The sequence below is a fragment of the Phaethon aethereus genome (genome assembly GCF_964289735.1).
Source record: "Phaethon aethereus genome assembly, chromosome: 1".
NCBI classification, from domain to species: domain Eukaryota; kingdom Metazoa; phylum Chordata; class Aves; order Phaethontiformes; family Phaethontidae; genus Phaethon; species Phaethon aethereus.
The window spans coordinates 31341844-31365661 of NC_138575.1; the positions used below are offsets into that span (position 1 = coordinate 31341844).

At 37.9% G+C, this 23818-nt stretch overlaps 1 protein-coding gene across 1 annotated transcript in view; it reads left to right on the forward strand.

The window, feature by feature from the left end:
• IMMP2L (inner mitochondrial membrane peptidase subunit 2) overlaps nucleotides 1-23818 on the forward strand; it is a 482301-nt gene that overhangs the window by 6110 nt on the left and 452373 nt on the right. The window contains exon 2 of the mRNA XM_082013846.1: nucleotides 1511-1614. Within this exon, the coding sequence (XP_081869972.1) occupies nucleotides 1511-1614 (104 nt within the window). The remainder of the gene's footprint in view (nucleotides 1-1510; nucleotides 1615-23818) is intronic.

Below are 23818 nucleotides of genomic sequence, written 5' to 3' on the forward strand. Positions count from 1 at the left end.
AATTTGCCCTATAGTCCACAGATCAAAATGGAGCCTTGCTTGCTGTTTAGCTAAACATATTGTGTAATTTCCCTTCCCCACCTGTATTTATTCTTTTGAACTGTCATATTCTGTACTGTTCATGTGAACGATACCTGTTCAGGGCCTCAGCACATTTTTTGATGCACATTAAAAAAACATTTTTTCACAAGTCCCATTTGAAAAAGGTCTTTATCAGTTGATCTGTCTAGTGAAGATGATTGAGGAAACTGTAGTAAAAGTAGCTTTTAAAGTTAAAAATAAATACTAAGTATCCATTCTGGTTTGGGAACATACTTTACTGAATAAAAATACAATTAAATGTAACACTGTGTAATTATATGTGTTGAGAACCTGGATCGGTTTGCTCATCAAAGGTACAGTCAGTCTGGGGAGGGGAATCTCAGAGGTGAATGTCTGGTGTTACAGGACCAAGTTACGCTGTAAGGTGAACACTGAAAACTTCTTTACAAAAAATCAAATTCTAGCAAATAGTGCAACTATCATACCGTTGAGTGGCTTCCTAGTCTCAATACTCTGCTTTATTACATATTTCACCTAACTCTAGAGTCTAAAATAGAGCATCTGCTGGCCAACTTGGAGATACCGTAATTGTATTTGAAGAGTCTGAATAAGCTACCAAAAGACGTTAGTCTGGATTATCCTTAAATACTTTCTGTCTAATAAGAGGAGTATTTGTATTGAAATAACCCCTGTAAAAGCCAATGAAGACAGTACTGTGATGGGCTGCTTCCTTCCTCTGCCATTTCTGACGGGTTAACTCAGAGCCAACATTAGCAGGTACCCTAGTTTTGAACCAAGTCACACAAAATAATTATGTACAGTTCTGTGTACCTCCTAATACTCTGTGTTAATTAATTACTTTTTTTTTTAATGTTCATGTTAGTGAACTGTCTCTTTTCACTGTATGGTTCTGTGAGAGTTGATGCTTCTTTGTATCCTGTTATGGAAGGCCCATGTTTACTGGCAGTTGTCAGTATATGCTGTTGGTGTAGGGTTTGTTTCTTCCCTTTGCAAAGAGTGCTGATATGAGTATTGTTACAAGTATGTATTTAATTTTTAGTGCATTGTGCTTGTATAAGCAGTAAGATGCCTGCAGAAAGATTGCTTTTTCTGGGAATTAGTGTTCTCGGTTCTCCTTTGTTTTTAATATTGAATGATATACAGTAAAGGCAATCATTTCATCAGGCTTGTCATAAGTGTGTATCCTGTGTAATTTAATTTACATACAGTAGTATATTGAAAGATGTGAACTTGAACTGCAGGTTGCCATAAATTAATGACATTTAACATAGCATTTAATAAAGAAATATATTTCCCAGAACACAACAGATTCTTGGTCCTCTTATAGTAAGTGGGTACATTTTTACGGATTTTAATGGATTTCATCTGTTGATGGAATGAGAGTTAGGTGGAAGATTCATAAAGGAAATGTAGATCTAAAGCTGTTTTTTTCCCCCCCCTCTCTCAGCCTTCCTTGAATCCTGGGGGAAGACATGCATCTGATGTAGTGCTCTTAAACCACTGGAGCATTCGAAATTATGATGTACAACGTGGGGACATTGTGTCACTGGTGTAAGTAATTTTGCATACATTTCAATACATGCTTATATGAATGTTGAACCATCAGTATTTAATATTTAATCTAGAATACTGTAAGTATATATATGAACAAAGAACCGAAATTTTTTAATAATGCACTATTGTTATTCCTGTAATCAGTTTTCAAAATGCAGATGTTCAAAGAATGCATTACCATGTTTTTACTTGAAAGGAATGCAGTGTAAGATATTATGTGATACAGTATATAAGTGTACAAAAACTGTCAAGAAAGAGCTGTGAGATGAAGAGGGAAAATAGAATGTTTTGTGGCTTAATGGAGCATACTTTTTAAGTTGTTTTGTTATGCATTCATATTTGTGAGAAAAATAATGTTACATTACTAATTAATACTAACTTTTTTATCCTGAAGAAATCAGGCTACTGAATAAAATTTAAAATAAGATCACAAGAATTCAACTATCTCCATGAAGGACATATGTAGGAAAAAAAAAAAGTTTTACGATTATAGTGGGGAGGTCTATGTACCAAGACAAAAGGTGGCAGTGTTTCGCTGTTGAAAATATTCAAGACTAACTGAGGACAGAAACTCCATTTCAGCCTTAATGTAGTACAGAAGTGGAATGTCAAAGTGTGCATAACTGACCCAATGATATAATACGTACTCATACTACATACGTGGATAGTTTAAGCGTAAAGTTTTAGTTTTGAAAGTGAAATGCACAATATGTAGATTATAACAGAACTGTCTTCGGAAGCTATGTTATCTGGCTTCCTTTTCGTCATATATCTCTTACAATTGTCCAGGTTTTTTGCCTACATCTTCACTGTAGTGGTAATTTATATGACAATTTTCACTAACAGCTCTTAAAGCAAACTCATGTAATCTTCTTTTGTTAGAAACTTAAAATTTACTTTGTGGTCTGTCTTAACTGTCTGGCACGTAAGATTTCCTGTAAATGGTCTACCTACAAATACGAATTCATGTTTGCAACACCTAATATTGCGAAAGGACTCCAATTTCAGGTCTGCTTGTAAAACTTGATTTTGCCTGTGTGTACATCCCTCTGCCCAAGTCATGCTCTGGGGGTTGTTTAAAACAGTGACTGTAACTGGTTAGTAATTAATGGACTGAACAGAAGATGAGCTTGTTGTCTGATCAGAGAACAGAATGAATAGTTTCATTCTTATACTTCTTAAAGGTTTGTGGTACCATCTGAGCCATCTGCATTGATTGCTTTCACTTTGTTATATGTTTGGGCATGATAAAAAGCCCACAGCATCTAAAATATTAGTTGTATGTTTTGAAAAAAAAATGCCTATTATCAGTGAAGTTTATGTACATCCACATGGAAGAAGTCATATTGTATTTATACATTGTACTGAAGTTTTTCCTACTCTTTGGGGAAGTACACTGAATAATCAGGCTAGAGAATTCAAAGAGCACTTTAAGAACAATACAGAGAGAGTTAAACAATGTCAAAATAATATATTGAATAGATTTAATATGAAAATACTGAAGGAAATTTTATATATCAGTAACAACTTTTAAGTTGTTAAGTACTTCATTATATGGCTTTGTTAGAAGCAGTTTTGGCCTACTAGCTTATTGTAATGTAAAGATTTTAATTGTGTTGTAAAGACTTGCAGGATATAGCATCTGAATGTGGTTTTCTACCCACGTGAGTTGTTTGAGACTTAACCTTTGGTACATGAGGCTTTTATTGTGTAAATGGGTTAATATTTTTATCCTTTCCACTTCAATTGTTCACCTATGATTTCTATAACTCAGTAGTCAATAGGTATCCCCTGTATATGCATGAATTTTACTTGGTGGTCCTCAGATAGAGAATTTGGTTGATTTAGGCAAGGCATGAACAGGGGGGAAAGCCAGTCCGATCAGCTGCAGCTTTTTGTGTACCTGTCAAAAATTCAGATGAGAAAGTGTTGGTGTGACTGAGATAGGCAGATGGATATGTAAACCTTCTTTCATATCCTGCTTGGCTGCTTAACTTTTATCCACTGTCTCCTTTTTTCCAAGTCATAGTAGAAAATAGCTATAAGGTTGTGGGTGAGCGGTCTTTTGCAGAACAAGAGCTGAGGTCAAATATTCCTTCATGGCAGCTTGACCAGGGCTATCCAAGCTCTTTCCTTTCTTAATACTATCAGAAATACCACTGGTATTCTGGATAGGTGCTGTTTGTATCACAATTCTTAAAAAGGATTGTTGAGATCCAAACTGGCAAAGCCCAGTGTAAGTAGATGGCCAACAGCCAAACCTTGTAGCAAGGAGCTGAGTTAGTCTTGGTGCCTGTGGACACCCCGAGAGGATCAATCAGCCTGTGATTATGCTTGCGATACTGGTTGCAGATCTAGAAGTTTTTCCTCTATCATCGAATCTAGTTCTAGATGAAATGCAGATTTTTATTTGGTGACTTTGATTACAAATGAGCACCGTGTCCCCAAGCACTTGGTGGAGTTTATGCCTGGTTAAGGCATTAAATGAAGACTACATCTTTATGGAAACGTTTATCTGTCATCCCTGCCTTTGCATCTGAGGTAGATGTAACTATGCATCACAACCACAGCTGTGAAATTAGCCACTGTGTATGCACACATGTGCATATAGCTGGTTTTAGACATAATACTTAGAATGGCATTCGTCCTTAAAAGCATAAAATTAGTGTCAGATAAAACCAATGGAGAGAGTAAGTTGGTATCAAAGAATTACTTGTTTACTCACAGTTTAGTGTCTTACAAATCGTTAAATCTTACCTCAGCTTTTTAGAAGCTGTTTTAAGTTAATGTTTTTCCTTCTAGCTTGAACTCATCCTTATTGGTACCAGAATTGAGAGAACTTAGTGTTACATGTTACAACTTTTGCATTAAGTTAAGTTTGAGTTACGTTAATTCAGAACTAAGGAAAATTAATATCATCCTTAATTTGATCACTTGCTTGAGTGCTTCATTTAGATACTGCTATATTACTGGGACTTAATAAATTAACACCCCCCTCCCCCCCGGAATATTTTTTCAATAAATTAAATCATTTGCATTATTATGTGTTCCAGAATACTACCTTTGCATCTCTGAAACAGATGCATAAAAAAAAGTGTTATTTTCCTTGTTTTGGAAATGCATTTATTTATCTTCAAAGAGAGAATGTAGTCATGTGGCACATGAGGCCATCTTTAAAAGATAAATGGATGCATATTTTTGGCAGACGGACCTTGACCTTTCAGTAACTTTTGTGGTGAAACTGGCCTTTTGTTTTGTAAGAGCTCTGTTGAGGTAGAACTTTATCAGATATTGACGAATGAGTTATAGGATGAGTAAGCTTCTCCCAGCTGGTTTTACTCTGTGAAGTTTGAATGCCAACAGCATTCTAGCTGTAGCAGTATGCATCACAATGTGGGCTGTACAACTCATGCAGGTCCTTGGGAATATATGCTGCGACTGCACCTCCTGGTACTATTGGAGGTAGTGATTTTCTACTGCATATTAATGGAAATTTTTGCCAATTTACCTATACATAATTTGGTTTCTACTGTGTACAAATGCAGGCGTCGTTGTAAAAAGATGTTGCCAAAGAGTGATTTATAGCTCTAGAATTCATTTTGCATGTCTCTGCTGAAAACCTTATATCCTGAATGTGAAAGCTTGCTCTCTTTTTATTCCAAAATTCCCATCTTAATGTAGAGAAAAGTTGTTGCAACATGTAAAAGACTGCAAAATCAGCGTGTGTATATAGAATGGGTATTTTATCGATAGAAAAAAATTTAAGTAAGCATTTGAAATGAAGACACAACAGCATCAATTCAGAAATGCAAAATGTTTTTTTAGATAAATAAAAGTGTGGACATTGCCTTGTACTTTACTTGGTTAATAGGTTTTTAACAGAGGAGTTAACAATGACAGCAGTATAAATAGGATTGTTAGATTTTGAATGATGACATTTCGAGGCTGTAAGTATTCACAGATAACAATTTTAGCCTTTGGACGTTATGTAATAGAGCACCTTCTCAAGGTGTGACTGAGAGTAGGAAACTACTTGCTGGGTGGGCTGCCAGGTGTCCCTCCATTTCTAATTTAGAATGTGTGCTTATGTGTTAAATAAAAATAGCTACGCTAATGCAATCTGGAAAAAGATTGAGAACCAATGCTGTTCGTTCTGTACATTCTGAATGTAACATGCTTCTAAAGTTTTGAACTATAGTACCTAAATGAAAATGGTCAGTGTCTTTAAAAACATATTTTTAAAGGTCAGCTATAATAATAAGGAAATAGATGTATATTTTGTCAGCTTCTTGTGAGTTCTTATAGAAAGCATAATTGCTTTAAGTACAAAGGCAACTTTTTATGTAGAAAATTCCCTGACCTTTTTTTCAACAAAAAGCATGCTGCTTCTGTCCTATCCTGATGAAGGGTATTAAGTGGCTTCTGTCATTGCTTCCTCAGCCTTTCAGCAAACTCCCTTACTTTTTGTAATTGCTGAGTATTTTTGTGTAAGGTTATGTGTGTTTGATCTCGGAAAAATCCAGTGCAAATCAACATTCTGGAGGAAGAATCAAACTACTACACATGAGGTTTGTCTCTGCTTCAGTATTCCTCACTGACATCTATTCAGAAATGAAAATTGGAAAAGATAGTTGCCGTGATGATTTTATGTGATGGTTCAACAAGTTTCAGCCTATTCACACAAATCTGAATAATCCAAATTTTGAAGGAATGTGGTCCCGTTCAGTTGATAGAAACAAAAGTGTTCTCAAATGGTGCAAAGTGAATACATACTATTCATAAAACATCACTAATTGTAATCTCATTAATAAGACTAGCCTAGTAAAAAAAAAAAACACTAAGAAGGTACTTATTGAAGGAACTGCCTTGAATTTGAATCAGTAGTTGTAATTATGAAAAGGCTTTCTACTAAATTCTGATAGATGTAACATGAATGGATATTTAACGTTCCTTGCATTATTTTTAAGAAATCTTCTTTCTGACTAAAATATGGAACAACCTACCTTTTACGAATTTCTCTGCTTGACCTTCTTAAGTCTTCCAATTTCTATTCTATTTTTGTTTGTACTTAGGTCCCTGTACCAAGTCATCTGTCTTCTGGCAGGTAGGACACTGCAAAGGAGGTTGTGCTGACACAGAAGCTAAATAATCACTTTACTTTCTGGTCCACAGTGACCTCAGAAAATCTTTTCCTATTCTGTTCTTTTAGCTGGGGAAAAAAAAACCCTCATCTTTTCCTGGTAAAAATCAAATATGTAGTTCTACTTTTATTATCTGTCTTACAGTCTATTTTCAGAGTAGATATGATACTATATAAGTGTTGATAGTGTTGGTGAAGGACAGACTTGCATCTTGTATTTATAAAGTAAGTAAAATCCATTTTCTAAAGAAAGTTTTCAGATACCGTACATGATCCGCAGTTTTATTATGAAGTTCTCAGGAAGGGTTTAAGTAGGCAATTATTGTAGTACTGTAGAAACTGAGCAGTTGTGGAAGAAAGAAGTTGTAGTTAAAGTTATGGTTATTTAATTTGAAGTCTCTGGATATGAGTAGGAAGTTTACAAGATTTGATTGCAAGAATTGTTGCTGGAGAGAGTCTGGCTAGAATCTTTAGGCCAAAATGTAAAATATATGAATGTTATGGCTTACAGATTCTTTAGTGGTCAAATTGCAATTCGGAGCATTAAAAATAAATGTTTTATTTTCTAAAAAGTTAATGATGTGGAAGTCAGTTAGAAGGCCTAGGCCATTGGTGAAAGAGGTGTTAGCTGATCAGGAAGAGTGCTGTATTTTTGTAAGTGGTGCCAGTGAAAACTGCATATTCTGGTTGATTTTGATTTTATCAGCCTTGCTGTTGAATTAAGTACCTTGCTATTGTTGCTTGTCGAATATTTATTAGAGTATCCATTACAATACTACATTGCAAGTTTACTAAAAACCACTACATTGATTACCAAGTTAAGCTGATTGGATGAAAGCAAATATTCACCAAGGGCAAGTTCTGCCTGACCAACCTAGTGGCCTTCTATGATGGAGTGACTACATCAGTGGACAAGGGAAGAGCTGTGGATGTTGTCTATCTGGACTTCTGAAAAGCCTTTGACATAGTTTCCCACAACATCCTTTTCTCTAAACGGGAGAGAGATGGATTTGATGTGTGGACTGTTGGGTGGATGAAGAATTGGTTGGATGGTTGCATCGAGAGGGTACTAGTCAATGGCTCAATGTCCAGATGGAGATCGGCGATGAGTGGTGTCCCTTAGGGATCTGTACTGGGACCAGTACTGTTTAATATTTTCATCAATGACATAGACAATGGGATCCAGTGCACCCTCAGCAAGATGACACCCAGCTGAGTGGCGCAGCTGACACGCCTTAGGGATGGGATGCCATCAAGAAGGACCTGGAAAAGCTTGAGAATTGGGCCTGTGTGACCCTCATGAGGTTCAGCAATGCTAAGTGCAGGGTCCTGCACCTGGGTTGGGGCAACCCCCAGTATCAATACAAGCTGGCGAATGAAGGGATCGAGAGCAGCCCTGCCAAGAAGGACTTGGGGATACTGGGGGATGAAAAGCTGGACCTGAGCCAGCAATGTGCACTCGCAGCCCAGAAGGCCAACCATCTCCTGGGCTGCATCCAAAGAAACATGGCCAGCAGGTCAAGGGAGGTGATTCTGCCCCTCTACTCTGCTCTGGTGAGACCCCACCTGGAGTCCTGCATCCAGTTTTGGAGCCCTCAGCACAGGAAAGACATGGTCCTGTTGAACTGCGTCCAGAGGAGGGCCACCAAAATGATCAGAGGGATGGAGCATTTTTCCTCTGAAGACAGGCTGAGAGAGTTGGGGTTGTTCAGCCTGGGGGTTGGAGTAGATGGCTTTTAAAGGTCCCTTCCAATCCAAACTATTCTATGATACCGTGATTCTATGATTTAAGCTTACGTACATTAAGATAACATAAACCAGAATGTGTCCAACTGACAATTAAAAAAAGAAGAAATTGTCATTCTATCACAGCAACATATGTCAGGTAAAATTATTAAATCTACATAAGGTACTTGGTAGGCTATAGGTGGATCTGAAACCTTGCTATAAGATCAGTCATTTTGTCTCTAAAAGCAAACATTGAGATTTAATAACAGGAGGTCTTTTCCAGCCTTAACTATTCTGTGATTCTGTGAGACCATTACCTGAATCAGTTTTTTTTTATTCTAGTTAGCATCCCTTGAATAAATTTATGGACATCAGTGTGGTTGTCAGAAATTCTTTTCAAAATGTGAATTACCATTAGTTAGAACGTAGCTTAGTCTTAATGACTATTAATAAGATAATTCCATCAGTTCCTATCTAAGGAATTGCTCTTATAGTGACTGAAAGGTAGAACTTGGAAAAATTATAAATCACTGTTACTGTGTCTTTTGCTATTGGTTTTTGGGGTTTTTTTCTGCATATAGCCTTTGCTTTTCATTTAAAACGCAGCATTGAAGGACTTGACAAAAATAATTAAAATCAGATACACAATCTGTGATATATTGGTTGAATTCATTGCTAGATAAGTAGCATAAAATTTCACTAAGACATATGCTAGTGAAAGTGGAGGGAAATTGCGATCTTACCAACTCCAATAGCAATTCAATAGCATCAAGAGTAAAGCTGTTTTATACAGGATCATCTACTGATCAGTGTTTTAAGTGTTTTTCTTCTTGGCCCATCTGTATTTACACTGGAATAACTGCGAGTTATTGTTATGTTGCAACTCAGACAGATTAGGTTGTGAATAATAAAAACAAGCTACATTTCAAGTTTCATCCAAGTGTATACATTTCTGATTCTTTGGAAGGTAAGAAAGATGGGAGAAAAACTGGTTCTGTTGTGATCTTTAAATTGTAAGATGATCAGATAAGGTGTTAACAGCTATTTATTATATAAGAAGGACTTATACTCTGCTGAAGGAGGACTGTTAACAGTAATTTTCAATCTCAAAACAAAATTAATTTATTCATTCAGTTCATTTATTTTTACTTTACTTTTTAGTGATCAGGCATATAAAGAAGAGAAGGGGGGAAAGAACCCTGAAGTAACCTTTACCTGCCTCTGTTCAACAGAAAAGGGAACAGCACAGAATTGGATTTTTGTGGTTCTTGATGATGGGCGTACTGTTTTGGAGATCCTGGGTCTAAGTGGACAGCTGCTTGAAATATTGGAGAAATTACAGCCATTATTTGACTGGCTGGAAAGCTGTCTCTGATCCTGTAGCTCTCTGCCTTACAGTGTTGTGGCTGACTGCCCTGCGGAGGTCATGTTGAGCAAAAGGAACTTGAAATCTGCCTTGGTTTAGGAAAATGTCACTTTTACCTGAAGTATTTATAATTTAGGTACTAGGAACTTGCTTTGCTTTCAGAAGAATCTGGTGATATAAATGCCAGCTGCAATGTATGTACGGAAAGGTAACAGTATATTTTTCCTAAACTTGATTTTCCTTTAACGTTAAGAAATTTTGACAACTCTGATAGGGAAATATTTGATATATTTTTTCCTCAGTACATTTCCAACTGCTGAGCACTAACTACTGATTATTTATGACGGGCATTGCTTGTAGGTACCTAGAGTTAGGAAAGGTTTTACAAGTCAGTGAAATAGTCTACACAATCTCATTACTGGAAGTGGCAAGAAATATGATTGTTTCAGCAACTAATGGGGAATTCCAGTGCTCATTCTCTATAGACTATTCACATTAGATACCTCCTTCTTAAGTAAAGGCAGACTGAACATCTGTGATAGTATAGGATAAAAAAAGTCATGGGTATTCTTATGGTTATCGTTGCACAAAAATATCAAGGGTATTTTTGATTGTCGTAAGTACAGATGGACCATAATTATCAGGAGCAGTCAACATGGATTCACCAAAGGAAGATCATGCTTGACTAACCTGATAGCCTTCTATGATGGAGTGACTAGCTGGGTAGATGAAGGGAGAGCAGTGGATGTGGTTTACCTTGACTTCAGTAAGGCTTTTGACACTGTCTCCCATAACATCCTCATAGTGAGGTTCAGGAAGTATGGGTTGTACAAGTGGACTGTGACATGGATTGAGAACTGGCTTAACAATAGAGTTCAAAGAGTGGTGGTCAGTGGTGCAGAGTCCAGCTGGAGGCCTGTAGCTAGTAGTGTTCCCCAGGGATCAATACTGGGTCTGGTTTTGTTCAACGTCTTCATCAATGACCTAGATGAAGGGTTGGAATGTACCCTCAGCAAGTTTGCTGATGATACAAAAGTGGGAGGAGCGGCTGATACGCCAGGAGGCTGTGTTGCCATGCAACGGGATCTGAACAGACTGGAGAGTTGGGCGGAGGGGACCCTCATGAAATTTAACAAGGACAAGTGTAGAGTTCTACACCTGGGGAGGAACAACCCCATGTACCAGTACAGGTTAGGGGTTGATCTGCTGGAAAGCAGCTCCATGGAGAAGGACCTTGGAGTCTTGGTAGACAATAAGTTATCCATGGGACAGCAATGTGCCCCGGTGGCCAAGAGGGCCAATGGTATCTTGGGATGCATTAAGAAGAGTGTGCCCAGCAGCTCGAGAGAGGTTATCCTCCCCCTCTACTCTGCGCTGATGAGGCCTCGTCTGGAGTATTGTGTCCAGTTCTGGGCTCCCCAGTTCAAGAGAGACAGGGAATTTTTGGAGAGAGTCCAATGGAGGGCAACAAGGACGATGAAGGGACTGGAACATCTCTCGTATGAGGAAAGGCTGAGAGACCTGGGGCTGGAGAAGAGAAGGCTGAGAGGGGACCTTATTAATGTCTATAAATATCTGAAAGGTGGCTGTCAGGAGGATGGAGCCACTCTCTTTTCAGCAGTGCCCACTGATAGGACGAGGGGCAGTGGGCAGTGGGCACAAACTGCAGCACAGGAAGTTCCACCTCAACATGAGGAAAAACTTCTTTACTGTGAGGGTGATGGAGCACTGGAACAGGCTTTCCAGAGAGGTTGTGGAGTCTCCTTCTCTGGGCACCTTCAAAACCGGACTGGACATGTTCCTCTGCAACCTGCCCTAGGTGATCCTGCCTTGGCAGGGCGGTTGGACCAGATGATCTTCAGAGGTCCCTTCCAACCCCTACCTGTGATTCTGTGATAATTTTTGAATGAGTACTCAATCTGCTGAACAGATAACTTCAAGCTTTAGAGGATCGTTAAACTAAAAGTTTGTTGAAAGTAATTTCCTTCCTTTGAAGGTACAGGACTTGAAGCCAATGCACCAACTATGATATCTAAAGAAGATACGTATCAAAGTACTTAAGCTTAAGTTCCACTGAACTGGAAGTGCTGAGTGCTGAATTGATGAAATACTAGATTCAGTTGAAGATAAACTTCTCACTAGATTAAGATCTTACCTGTCATATGGCTTTACTTGAATCATGAATGATTCAAGAGTAATACACATTTTGAGTCTAAAGATGCCGTATCAACTTTTATTATGAAGAAGTTTCTCTATACTTAGAAAGAGAGGGAGTAGTGGAAAGTCTTTTTTGTAGAACAACTCTGGACATCAGCTTACCCTTTCTTCTCCATATGAAACCATTCTTTTCCAAAGATACCCAGTTCCTTGACATCAAGGCTTGCATATTCCAGTGCTAAGTTCTGTTACTTGCAATAGTATGAAAGCTTTAACAGAGAAATGTACATAGGATGTTGTAATGATTCAGCAATGCTTGAAACCTAGGATGCAGTAATTTTTCTTAGGTGATGAAGCTTGATGATTTTTATTTTATTTTATTTTAAAGTCCTGGACATAAGCTATTAAACAACTGAAATTGGTTCTATAGTTTTTCAGTACACAAAAGGTTATCTACATGCATTTTGGCCTTTTGTGCAGTTAGGCTGCTTTTATTTTGTATACAATCTGGGAAATACTGAGGTGATATTTTATTATATGGTATATTTCATACAGTGTGTTCTTGGACAAATTATAATTTAAATACTGCCATAGCTGACTTCTTATCCTTTAGTAATAATTTCCCCTAAGCCAGTTAATCAGTTGTGTTATGAGCAACCGTAAATATTAACTGCAGAATGTTACTTCTAGGAATCTCTCAATGAACTATACATATGCTGACAAAGTGAATTCTGCTTACACATCAAAAATATTTACTTCCAATCTAATTGGTGCAGTTGGAAGAAAAACCATGGGTCTTGACCTCTGCTGAGTATATTGTGGACATGAATATTTTTGCATGTCATAAGCAGAGTCTTGGCCTTGTTTTCTGTTTTTTCAGCCTGTTAGCAAAGGCAAAAACAAGGGAATGGCAAATTATCAGGTTTAAAATGATAATTAACCTTATCATCACTGTATTTTCTAGGGAAATTATATTAGGTTGTATTCATGAATGTAACATTAGTTTTTTATGTGCAATCAGCTGCTCCTGGAAAGTGCAATTGAACAAAATTTAGTTTTTAATACATGCAGATATATTTGTTCATCTGAGAGGGGACCTTGTTGTCAACTGTCAACTGTTGATTAGCTACAGAGAAATCAACTCAAACTCTTCTCAGATGTTCAAAGCAAAGGGATGAGAGACAATGGTCACAACTGCAGCAACGGGCATTCTGACCAGATAATAAGAAAAAAAAAATCACAGAATCATTAAGGTTAGAAAAGACCTTTAAGATCATCAAGTCCAACCATCAATCCAACACCACCATGACCACTAAACTGTGTCCTGAAGTGCCATGTCTACACATTTTTTGAACACTTCCAGTGATGGTGACTCCACCACCTCCCTGGGCAGCCTGTTCCAATGCTTGACCACCCTCTCGATGAAGAAATTTTTCCTAATATCCAATCTAAACCTCCCCTGGTGCAACTTGAGGCCGTTTCCTCTCGTCCTATCACTAGTTACTTGGGAGAAGAGACCAACACCCACGTTGCCACAACCCCCTTTCAGGTAGTTGTAGAGAGCAATAAGGTCTCCCCTCAGGCTTCTCTTCTCCAGACTGAACAAGCCCAGTTCCCTCAGCCGCTCCTCATAAGAATTGTTCTCTAGACCCCTCATCAACTTCATTGTCCTTCTCTGGACACCCTCCAGCAACTCAATGTCCTTCCTGTAGTGAGGGGCCCAAAACTGAACACAGGATTTGAGGTGCAGCCTCACCAGTGCTGAGTACAGGGGTACAATCACTTCCCTACTCCTGCTGGCCACACTAGTTCTGATACAGGCCAGGATGCTGTTGGCCTTCTTGGCCACCTGGGAATACTGCTTGGCTCATGTTCAGCCGGCTGTCAACCAGCACCCCCAGGTCCTTTTCCACCGGGCAGCTCTCCAGCCACTCCTCCCCAAGCCTGTAGCGTTGCATGGGGTTGTTGTGGCCGAAGTGCAGGACCCAGCACTGGCCAGATCCCTCTGCAGAGCCTTCTTGCCCTCCAGCAGATCAACACTCCCGCCCAACTTGGTGTCATCTGCAAACTGACTGAGGGAGCACCCAATCCCCTCATCCAGATCATCGATAAAGATATTAAACAGCCTCAGTACTGAGCCCTGGGGAACACCACTTGTGACTGGCCACCAACTGGATTTAACGCTGTTCACCACAACTCTCTGGGCTCGGCCATCCAGCCAGTTCTTTACCCAGCGAAGAGTGCACCTGTCTAAGCCACGAGCCGCCAGTTTCTCTAGGAGAATGCTGTGGGAGACGCTGTCAAAGGCTTTACTAAAGTCCAGGTAGACAACGTCCACAGTCTTTCGCTCATCCACTAGGCTGGTCACCTGGTCATAGAAGGAGATCAGGTTGGTCAAGCAGGACCTACGTTTCATGAACCCATGCTGGCCTGATCCTTTGGTTATCCTGCACATGCCCTGTGGGCACCCTCAATATGAATCTCTCCATAATCCTCCCTGGTACTGAGGTCAGGCCAACAGGCCTGTAGTTCCCTAGAGCCTCACTGCGGCCCCCCATGCAGATAGGCACCACACCAGCAAGCCTCCAGTCGCCTGGGACCTCCCCCACCAACCAGGACCGCTGATAAATGATGGAGAGTGGCCTGGCAAGCTCCTCCGCCAGCTCCCCCAGCACTCCTAGGGGGGATCCCATCCAGCCTCATAGACCTGCGACTGTCCAGGTGGCATAGCAGGTTGTCGCCTGATTCCTCCTGGATTATGGGAAGTTTATTCTGCTCTCCATTCCTGTCTTCCAGAATGCACAATTAGAATGGCTAAGTCATTAGCCAGAGACACTATGATAGCTCTGTCCCTGGAGGTATTTAAAACTTGACTAGCAAAAGCCCAAGCACCAAGATGTACCTTTGCAGTTGTGTCTGTTTTGGCCAGCAATTGAAGTCAATGACTCCCAGAGGTCCCTTCCAACCTGAATTACTCTGTTTGTCTACATCAAATGGAATTTCAGCAATGGAACTTTTAACGATGTGAGACATAATTGCTATATACTTTCAAAGTTAGAAGTCAACGTTACCAGTTTGTGTTTACAGTATGCGTTATGATGTTTTAGATTTGTTTTATAGCACGGAAGTGGAGTTTCTAAAAACCTCTTATTCTGTAGATATGGTTGTGATATTTGTCTTATAGCGGCTTCTAAAAGACCCAGTCATGCGTTGGAAGCCTGTTGTGTTAATAGCTGAACATACAGAGAATGGTAGGATTGCATTTCAGTTTTATAACTAGGTTGTAAATTCTCTAAAGGAGAAACAGTGAGTAGATTCAGGCAGATGCGTATGGTGAAACAATCAGTGGGGTGGGTGGCAGGCTGCATGCAGATGGCTGAATGCTGGGTCATGTTTAACATACTATAGTAAAGGGAACTGCTTTGCAAATGTATGTGGAGAACAGTTTCCCAAGTGAGAAGAGGAGCCTGGAAAAGTACACAAGTAGTTGTTTGCTCACTTGTTAAATTTTCAATTAAGTCTGACCGGATTTGTTCATAAAGGACAGGGTCAGCATTTTGACTGTGAATCAGAGAGAAATATGTCAGGAAAAAAGTATAAAAGATACCTAAAGTGAAGGCAAAAAAATTAATATGATAGAAAATTGAAAGCAAAGAGAGGGGTTACCTACAAATTTTAGTGTCATAGCTGTAATTTAATGACTTAATGTAGGAAGAATCTACAAGAATTTTTTTCATTCATTTAATAAATAGAACTTAAATTGATTCAAACTTGACCCGTCTCCTCTGCCAATATGGAGCAGAACTATCTAGCCTGCTACTCTCTAGCCACTCAGCTCAGATTTTCCTGGGTGGTATAGGTATCTTCTTTTATGGCTACCTTTGTTAAATGTACAAAAGTAGTATATAAACAGGATTTGGACTGCGGAAAAAGGTAGAAGTAAAAATTTAATATTATAGTTCACTTAAAACCAAGATCCATACCACAATGCTGTTTATGGTTTCAGTAATTAATAGTGTATATCTTAAGGCAAAAAAAGAGGTACCTAGTGAGCGTGTTTCTTGTGTTATGTGTTGTTTTATATGTTTGCTTTAAGGAACAAATTAGTGGCATTCTCAGAACAATAACTTTGATGTTTCAAGAACTAGGGCAGCTGTAATGAGAGAAGTATGGTCTTACCATATAAAGGGAAGTATATTGTCAGCAAGCAAAAGATAATAGCATCCTGTACACCCAGAAGACCTGCTGTGATGTTTGTGTCTGCATAAGATCCCCTTCGCCCTTAGAACAGTCTATTTTTAAACTGGTGCTGAGTTTGACCTTAGTAAAGAGATACTGTTGGAAGATTTTTAAATGCATGATCATGCACAGCGTGTTCCTCAGTCCTAGAGGACACTGACGGTAGTATTTCTTCTACAGCAGATTTGTATTTTTGCAAACCAGTTTGCACTTTCCTTGAGTTCAAAGGCTCATCTGTTTAACATTAAAGAGGAAAATGGAACTATATTCCGTAGACCCCACCTGGAGTACTGTGTCCAGCTCTGGAGCCCTCAGCACAGGAAAGACGTGGACCTGTTAGAGTGGGTCCAGAGGAAGGCCACAAAAATGATCAGAGGGATGGAACACCTCTCTGAGGACAGGCTGAGAGAGTTGGGGTTGTTCAGCCTGGAGGAGAGAAGGCTCCGGGGAGACGTTATTTCAGTCTTCCAGCACTTAAAGGGGACTGACAAGAAAGATGGAGACAGATGTTTTAGCAGGGCCTGTAGTGACAGGACAAGGGGTAATGATTTTAAACTAAAAGAGGGCAGATTTAGACTAGATCTAAGGAAGAAATTTTTCACAGTGAGGATGGTAGAACACTGGCAGAGGTTGCCCAGAGAGGTAGTAGACACCCTATCAACATTGAAGGTCAAGCTGGACAGGGCTCTGAGCAACCTGATCTAGTTGCAGATGTCCCTGCTCGTTGCAGGGTGTTTGGACTAGATGACCTTAAAAGGTCGCTTTCAACCCAAAGGTTCTATGAGTCTATGATTCTATGATCCTTAATTGATAATAGTTTAGCTGAATCCATGAGACAAATTTAGAGAGTTGGCTTCATTGTTCCAAACAGCTTATGATGAGGTCATTTCAGATTTCTGATTAAAATAAGAATAGCTTCCATAGAACATGAAATGCTGATTTTGTTGTTGACTACATTTTCCTCACTGTAAGCTGTGATTTCTTTGTAAAACATTTGAAGAATATAGATTGTCCTAGGTCAATATAACCACTACTCCATAGGAACAGCATGTACACCTTTGAGAATTGAAGGGGGCTAGTGATATAGTTGATACATGTTTATTATTAAAGTACCTTGTAAAACCAGGAAATTGTGAGAACAATAATCTTTCATGTGCCTCTTGTGACCTTCTAAGATAATGTTTGACCTTTATGTTATCCCATGATATCTGGACTGTAATATTGAATGTTAGGTGGATTTTTAAAATAAGTTGACTTAGCACTTGTCACCCTTACTGCATGAAACCTTATGCTTTCCGGTGGTCAGACAGTGCTTTTTGTGCATCAGCAGGACTGCAATACTACCACTTAATTGAGAGAGAGGGCACCTCATTCGGCATGTTTTAAAACTGGTGGTGATGAGAAGGTGTAATGTTAGGATGAGTCTTTACTGGGAGAAGTTTCTGATGTTGTAAAAATGTGTTAGCTAACATTAAGTTAGACCTGATTTTGCAAAACAAAGGACCTCGGAATGTCTGAACCCAAATTTAGCAGAAAAGAAATGCATCTTGATATCTCAAGTGCATCTTAATAACTGAAACTTTGTCTAGATGCTTATTAGTTTTGATAATTGAAACAGCTAAGCATGTTCATGTAAAATGTTTCCTCTGCTTTATTTCCTCTTTCATCAATCCTTTTTGAGGCTTTATTTCAGTGGTCGTCTTTGATAGAGTTATGAGTAGCTGACCTTCCAATACTTCAGATAAGTTCTCATTTGTAATCCTGTGGCCATTACTGATGTTGAAGAGATTACAGAGTTTGTGAATGCATAAACTGGGTTGAGGTTTATGCACGTATTTAGACAGAGTGGTAGTTGATTCTGTGTTGAGTTACCTTAAAACTGGAGGACTGTGGTGTGCATATTAGTAGCTGTTGTCTCCCACTTTTCTAAAATTGGCCACCATTATTCCAGCTTTCTAATTCTAAATAATTTCCATTTTTCTCCTTTATAACACTTAAGGTTTTTTGTGTATATTTGTTCTCATGTATGTTTTAATCAGCTTTTAACTGTAGTTAGTAATCAGGTATAACATAGTATCTAGTTTGTATGTGAATGAATTGACACATTTGAAAATACTTACAGCTTGCAAATACTCTTAACGGTTGTGTTTAGGATTTCAGCGGTGTTATAACTATATGCAAGGCAACTCAGTAGGGTTTTTCAGTTCACAAGATTTGCTAATGCAGCAGCAGTTAACCACCAAGGGAAATTTAAATTTGAAGGGACTCCTCATGTCCTGATTTGTAAAAGCCCTCCTGGGCTATTCTAGAAATTTCTGCTAGCAACTACATTTATCTCTGCTGTGTGGCTTGTTTCAGTTCCAGTATGCAGCTGTATACTGTTTGCTAAAACTCATGAGGTATTACATTGCAGCAGCAAGTAAATTTTCTAGATGGTAGTGGCAGGGCTAGCAAACGTGTCAACCCCTGGTGTTCAGACAACATGTACAGAGCATTTGGTCTTACTAGCACAAAGCATAACTTCAGGCTAGAAATAATCCATTTTGGCATCTCTAATCTACCAGTTATACTCCTGCTTTATGATATGTTAATAGTAATGTGACTGATACTGGAATGGGCTCAGGAAAGATTCCACTATTTTTCTCTTTGTCTCATAGGTGCAATTGACAAAGTGAACAAATAAAACACATCAATACTGCTTTTGTCATGAGCTTCTTCTACATGAAGATAAAAATCATGCAATTTTTAATGTTATCTCATGAAGAACCTTTTTTTAAACATGCATGTGGAGCAGAACAGACTGGGTTTATGACTCTCATATTCATATATCCCTGATAGGTCTCCCATGTGTTTTCTAAGAATAACCTGATTTTGGAGATTGCTACGGAAGTTGGATCCAAGTACAAAAGGTGAACAAATGTAGACTAGTATGAACAGCTGATATTCAAAATGATGTTTAAATTAGGAAGAAAATTAGCCACACTAGGAATTTGTGAACTGTAATAGCAAAATTATCAATGGATGGAAATTGGTGAGATTATAATTAAAAAAAAAAGTATCTGATACACATGCTGGCAAATAAAAGGTTTGCATAATAATATAATAATGTTTATTATGCATAGGTAATATTTTTAGACTAATTTCAGATTGCATAATCCATTTGAGAAATATTAATTATGGACACACAGAGGTCATATTTTAAAACAGTGGGCATGCAGTAGCAGAATGACTGCAGCATATCACTCACACCCACTAAAAAAGTTCTTAAATGTGTCTACTCTTTATGAAAGTCAGTCATTTCCTCCTTTCCCTGGGTGACTTGGAACAAAAGCAGTAGTTGGTGCTGCTGAGAACCCAGACTGTGAAAGGATTCGGAATCCCTGTTGTCATAATTCCTTAGAGCATATGAGGTTCTTATTGCCTGTGAGAAGAGAGGGTGTAATGCCCTTCTTGCTCTTCCAACCTATAGCCCAGAAGATTACTCTCAACTTTTTCTCTTTAGTGTTCAAATCCAATATATTTATGTATAAAAACCAGTTCAGAAAATCAGAAGATGTAAAAAAATAGCAAAAGGGAAAATGTTAAATGTATTTATTTTACATTTTATTAAAAAATCAAAGATTAACAAAATGGTATTTACACTCTTTTAGTGTGTTGGTTTATAGATGTGTTTATGGTCTATATTTTATATAAAATTTTTAGATCCTAGAGTCACAGAGTGTTGTATTTGAAAACAAAATCCCTGTTCATCAGATTGTATAGAGTGTGCATGCAGCCCCGAAGATCCTCCCCATAGAATGGTAAACTTCTAGTCAGATATGGAGATATTCAGTGTCTTAGTAATGAGCAGGAAATACATGTGAGCATCTTTTCAATTTAGGTCCTGTTTAAAAAAAAAATCATTCTGACTTTTGTATTTACAGGCAAATGAGATCTTTTTCTCAAGTTGTTTTTTGGCTGTCTTTGGATTATATTCAGGAGGATACTAATAAGCTGAAGGGAATTTGTAGCACTGCAACCAATGTGATTATGAGATTTATGTAGAGGGATGCTAAAGAAATACATATTTTTCTCCAGTTAATGGTTTCTAGTGCTTAGATTGCATCTGTATCCAAGGTCCTACCCAAGCCACAGATGGTGTGCTACTGGACAGTGAACTGCTTTTCAACCCTCACTCCATCTGAATGTGTAAATCTTGGGATGTCAGTCATGCCACTTTCAACCAGTCCTAAGAAACACATACAGAAATGTCAGAGAGAAAACAAGAAAGCTGAGAACAGGCCTGTAATGGAGAAAAAAGTTATATGATCAACACCTTCTGACATTATTCTGTTTTTGTTGATCCTAGCTGCATTTTGGTGGAGTCTTTATTCAGTAGAGACTCTAGAGAAGGAGTTGTGACAGCTTCATTTTATTTGTGATCTGGTTTTGTTTTTTTATCACTGCAGACTTCCTGAAACAAACAGGTTGCAAGCACTGAAAAAGTAAAGTATTAATCTAACAGACTAGTTAATCTGTTAAAGTTTGGCCAGCAAGCAAGTTTGTTTTCTCTCTTCATAGCATCTTTTGACTTGGTTTTGTTTTTTTCATTTGAGGAGTCTCTAATGAAGCCTTAAGGATGAAGCCTCTAGGGTATTGTTTTGTTATCTACATTTTGCCATGCCTCAAGATGCTGATTTTGGAAAAGAGCATCATTGTTCAAGAAATTCCACATAGATTTCTTTGTTGCCTCAAGTGGGGTTTCTGCATTAAACTTACTCCAATTATCTCTATTGTTTTAATGGTTAGATATCATAAATCAAGCCTACTCACCAGAATTTCTCTGTAGTCAATGGAGAAAAATGAGCACTTCCAGAAATGAGTTTTTATCAATTATCCTTAGACATTTTGTTATAAATGATGGGCTAAATAAATGCCATGGATTTTAATTTAGATTAAAAACATATTTCAATATGAATTTTCTACTGCTGTCCCCGAACTAGGTGACCGGTTGGATTTGTTGCACTGTAAAATTTTATGGATTATTTACATGCAATTTACTTATGCTCAGAAAAAATATTTTCCACATTATATCTTAAATTTCAGGGTGACATCTCTTACTCTTCACTGTACATGTCTTGGAGCCTCCTTTTGTGAGACTGTAATAGCTGACCAACAAGGATCTTCAATGTTACAGTCAAATTTTCATCCTGTTGTGATAAAACATCTGTTAATGAGTTACACTTGCAGGTAATTAAATAATATTGGGGGTCTTCCTTACTGTTCTTGTATTTACATCAATATTTTCTTTTTTCCCGTCCTTCCTCTCTGTCTGTTAAACCACACAGAAGAAAAAAGGTCATAATTTAATGAATGACCCCTTGGATCACAGATGCTGACAAAATGAAGCCTGAAAAATTTAAATTGGCTGGCTGCTGTTATCCTAACAGAGCCCATTAAAGTCACACAAGAGAGCATAACTTATTATGTAGTGAAACTGACTTTTTCATGGGTTCTTTGTAAACATGACAAAATTTATGGATGGCATTAGTGATACTAAGTTGACAGAATTAAAACCACTGTTTATGGATACAGTTCAGTAACTTGATTTAATTAGATTCTCACCACATTGATCTAAGAGGATTTTCAAATAGTATTTTATGGCGAGGGTTTAAAAGAGAATGCTGAAGTTCTCACACAGGTGATGAATTGAAAGAAATATTTTCATTTAAATATATATATTTAATTAAATACTGTTTAGGCTCTTGCACTTTGAAATAGTATACAGTGTTTTGTACAGAGGCTTCAGCCACTGTACAATCCCAAACTCCATCTTTGACTAGTAGTATACTACGTTAACACCAGGTGTATTACCATAACAGAGTAATATGTTACTCTGATGTAACTGAGTGATATGTCTACTGCACATAGACACACTAGAAGTGGGACATCAAATTCCAGGCTCCGTTGATGGTATTGACTATAATGGGAACTTCTGACCCTTAGTTCCTTTACTGATACCTACATTTAACATGGTGTATGGCACAGTTTCAGAAGTGTGTGAGGTTATTACGATAATCAGTTGTCTCTGAATCTGTCAGAGCAAATAATGCCTTTTAATTTCTTATTCTTTCCTGGTTTCTTCCTGTTCCTCTCCTTTCTCTGGCTACCTATCCCCATTAATAACCTGGTTATAGTCCTGGTTGTAGAATCTACTAAGCACTGTATTATAATTCTTTCCTATTTAATAAACTTTACTGAAAATAACAGGCAATAATAATGTCTGAGATTTTTAAGCTAAAGCTTCTGGATGTTTAAATAGGGCAGGCTATTGGAAAACACAGAATAGACCTGTGAAGTGAGCATAAGTAATGATAAATTGAACGTCAATTGAGGCAAGAAAGTTGAAAAGCTTAATGAAATTACTGATAGGAATTTATGGAGACATCAGGGTTACATAAGGCTTGTGTTCCATTAAATATAGTGAATGTAAGGACATTGTGTTGTATGCATCTTAAAACTACCTGACTGATTTTACTTGAAAAAACAACATTACAAAAAAATGCCGTTCATCATTGTCATGGTTTAACCTCAGTTGGTAACCAAGCACCACACAGATGCTCGCTCACCCTGCCCCCCTCAGTGGGACGGGGGAAAGAATCGGAAGGGCAAAAGTAAGAAAGCTCATGGGTTGAGGTAAGAACAGTGTAATAATTGAAATATAGTAATAATAACAACAATAATAATTGTAATGAAAAGGAAAACAACAAAAAGAGAGAGAGAAACAAAACGCAGGAAAAACAAGTGATACAACCACTCACGACCAACTGACTGAATTGAAGATTCTCCCCAGGTTCACTTTTCTCAAACTTAAGAAGTTGCCAGTTATGTGAAGAATGTGTATTTCTTGCTCAAACTTCACCTTCCTTTGCATAGATATTGTAGCAAAATGAGAAATACTCAAAGATGATCTCCAGTGTCTGTACTTTACGTACTGTAGGAAGTTATCCATAGACCAGATGTTGAGTTCTGACATTAACATTGTTTTTTCCATTATTGTTAGCTCCAAACTACATGGTTTGTATCTAATACTAAATTTATATCTTAGTGATGTCAAGATGTATCTGAAGGCAGTAGTTCTGGAAGAGGAAAATTAATGCTATGATAATTTTTCTTCATATCCATAGTTATTTAGTGATGGTACTCTTGGAATGAGGTACTTTTATTTGGTTTTTAGTTACTTCTGCCATTTTTTTATATTCCCGACTTGCATCTGTGGAGACCATCATTGTGAAATCTATGCAAAATAAGAAAGCAGGAAAAAGGTTCATGTACTTTCAAAATTAAACTTCACTGCTGTATTAGAGTGAGAAATGAGCCTGTAGCCAGATGTATTGGTTTTATGTAGGTTTTTTTATGATACTTTCAAATTCTGATGTCAGACTTCAAAGTTCAAATGAATCATATAAAATATACTTTTCCCAAATGACAGAACAAAAAACTCAAAGAACTCCACACCCGTGCTGCTCTCTTATTTCTCATACTAATGATTTATGATGTATCTAATATTTTTATTTGTTGTTTACAAAATC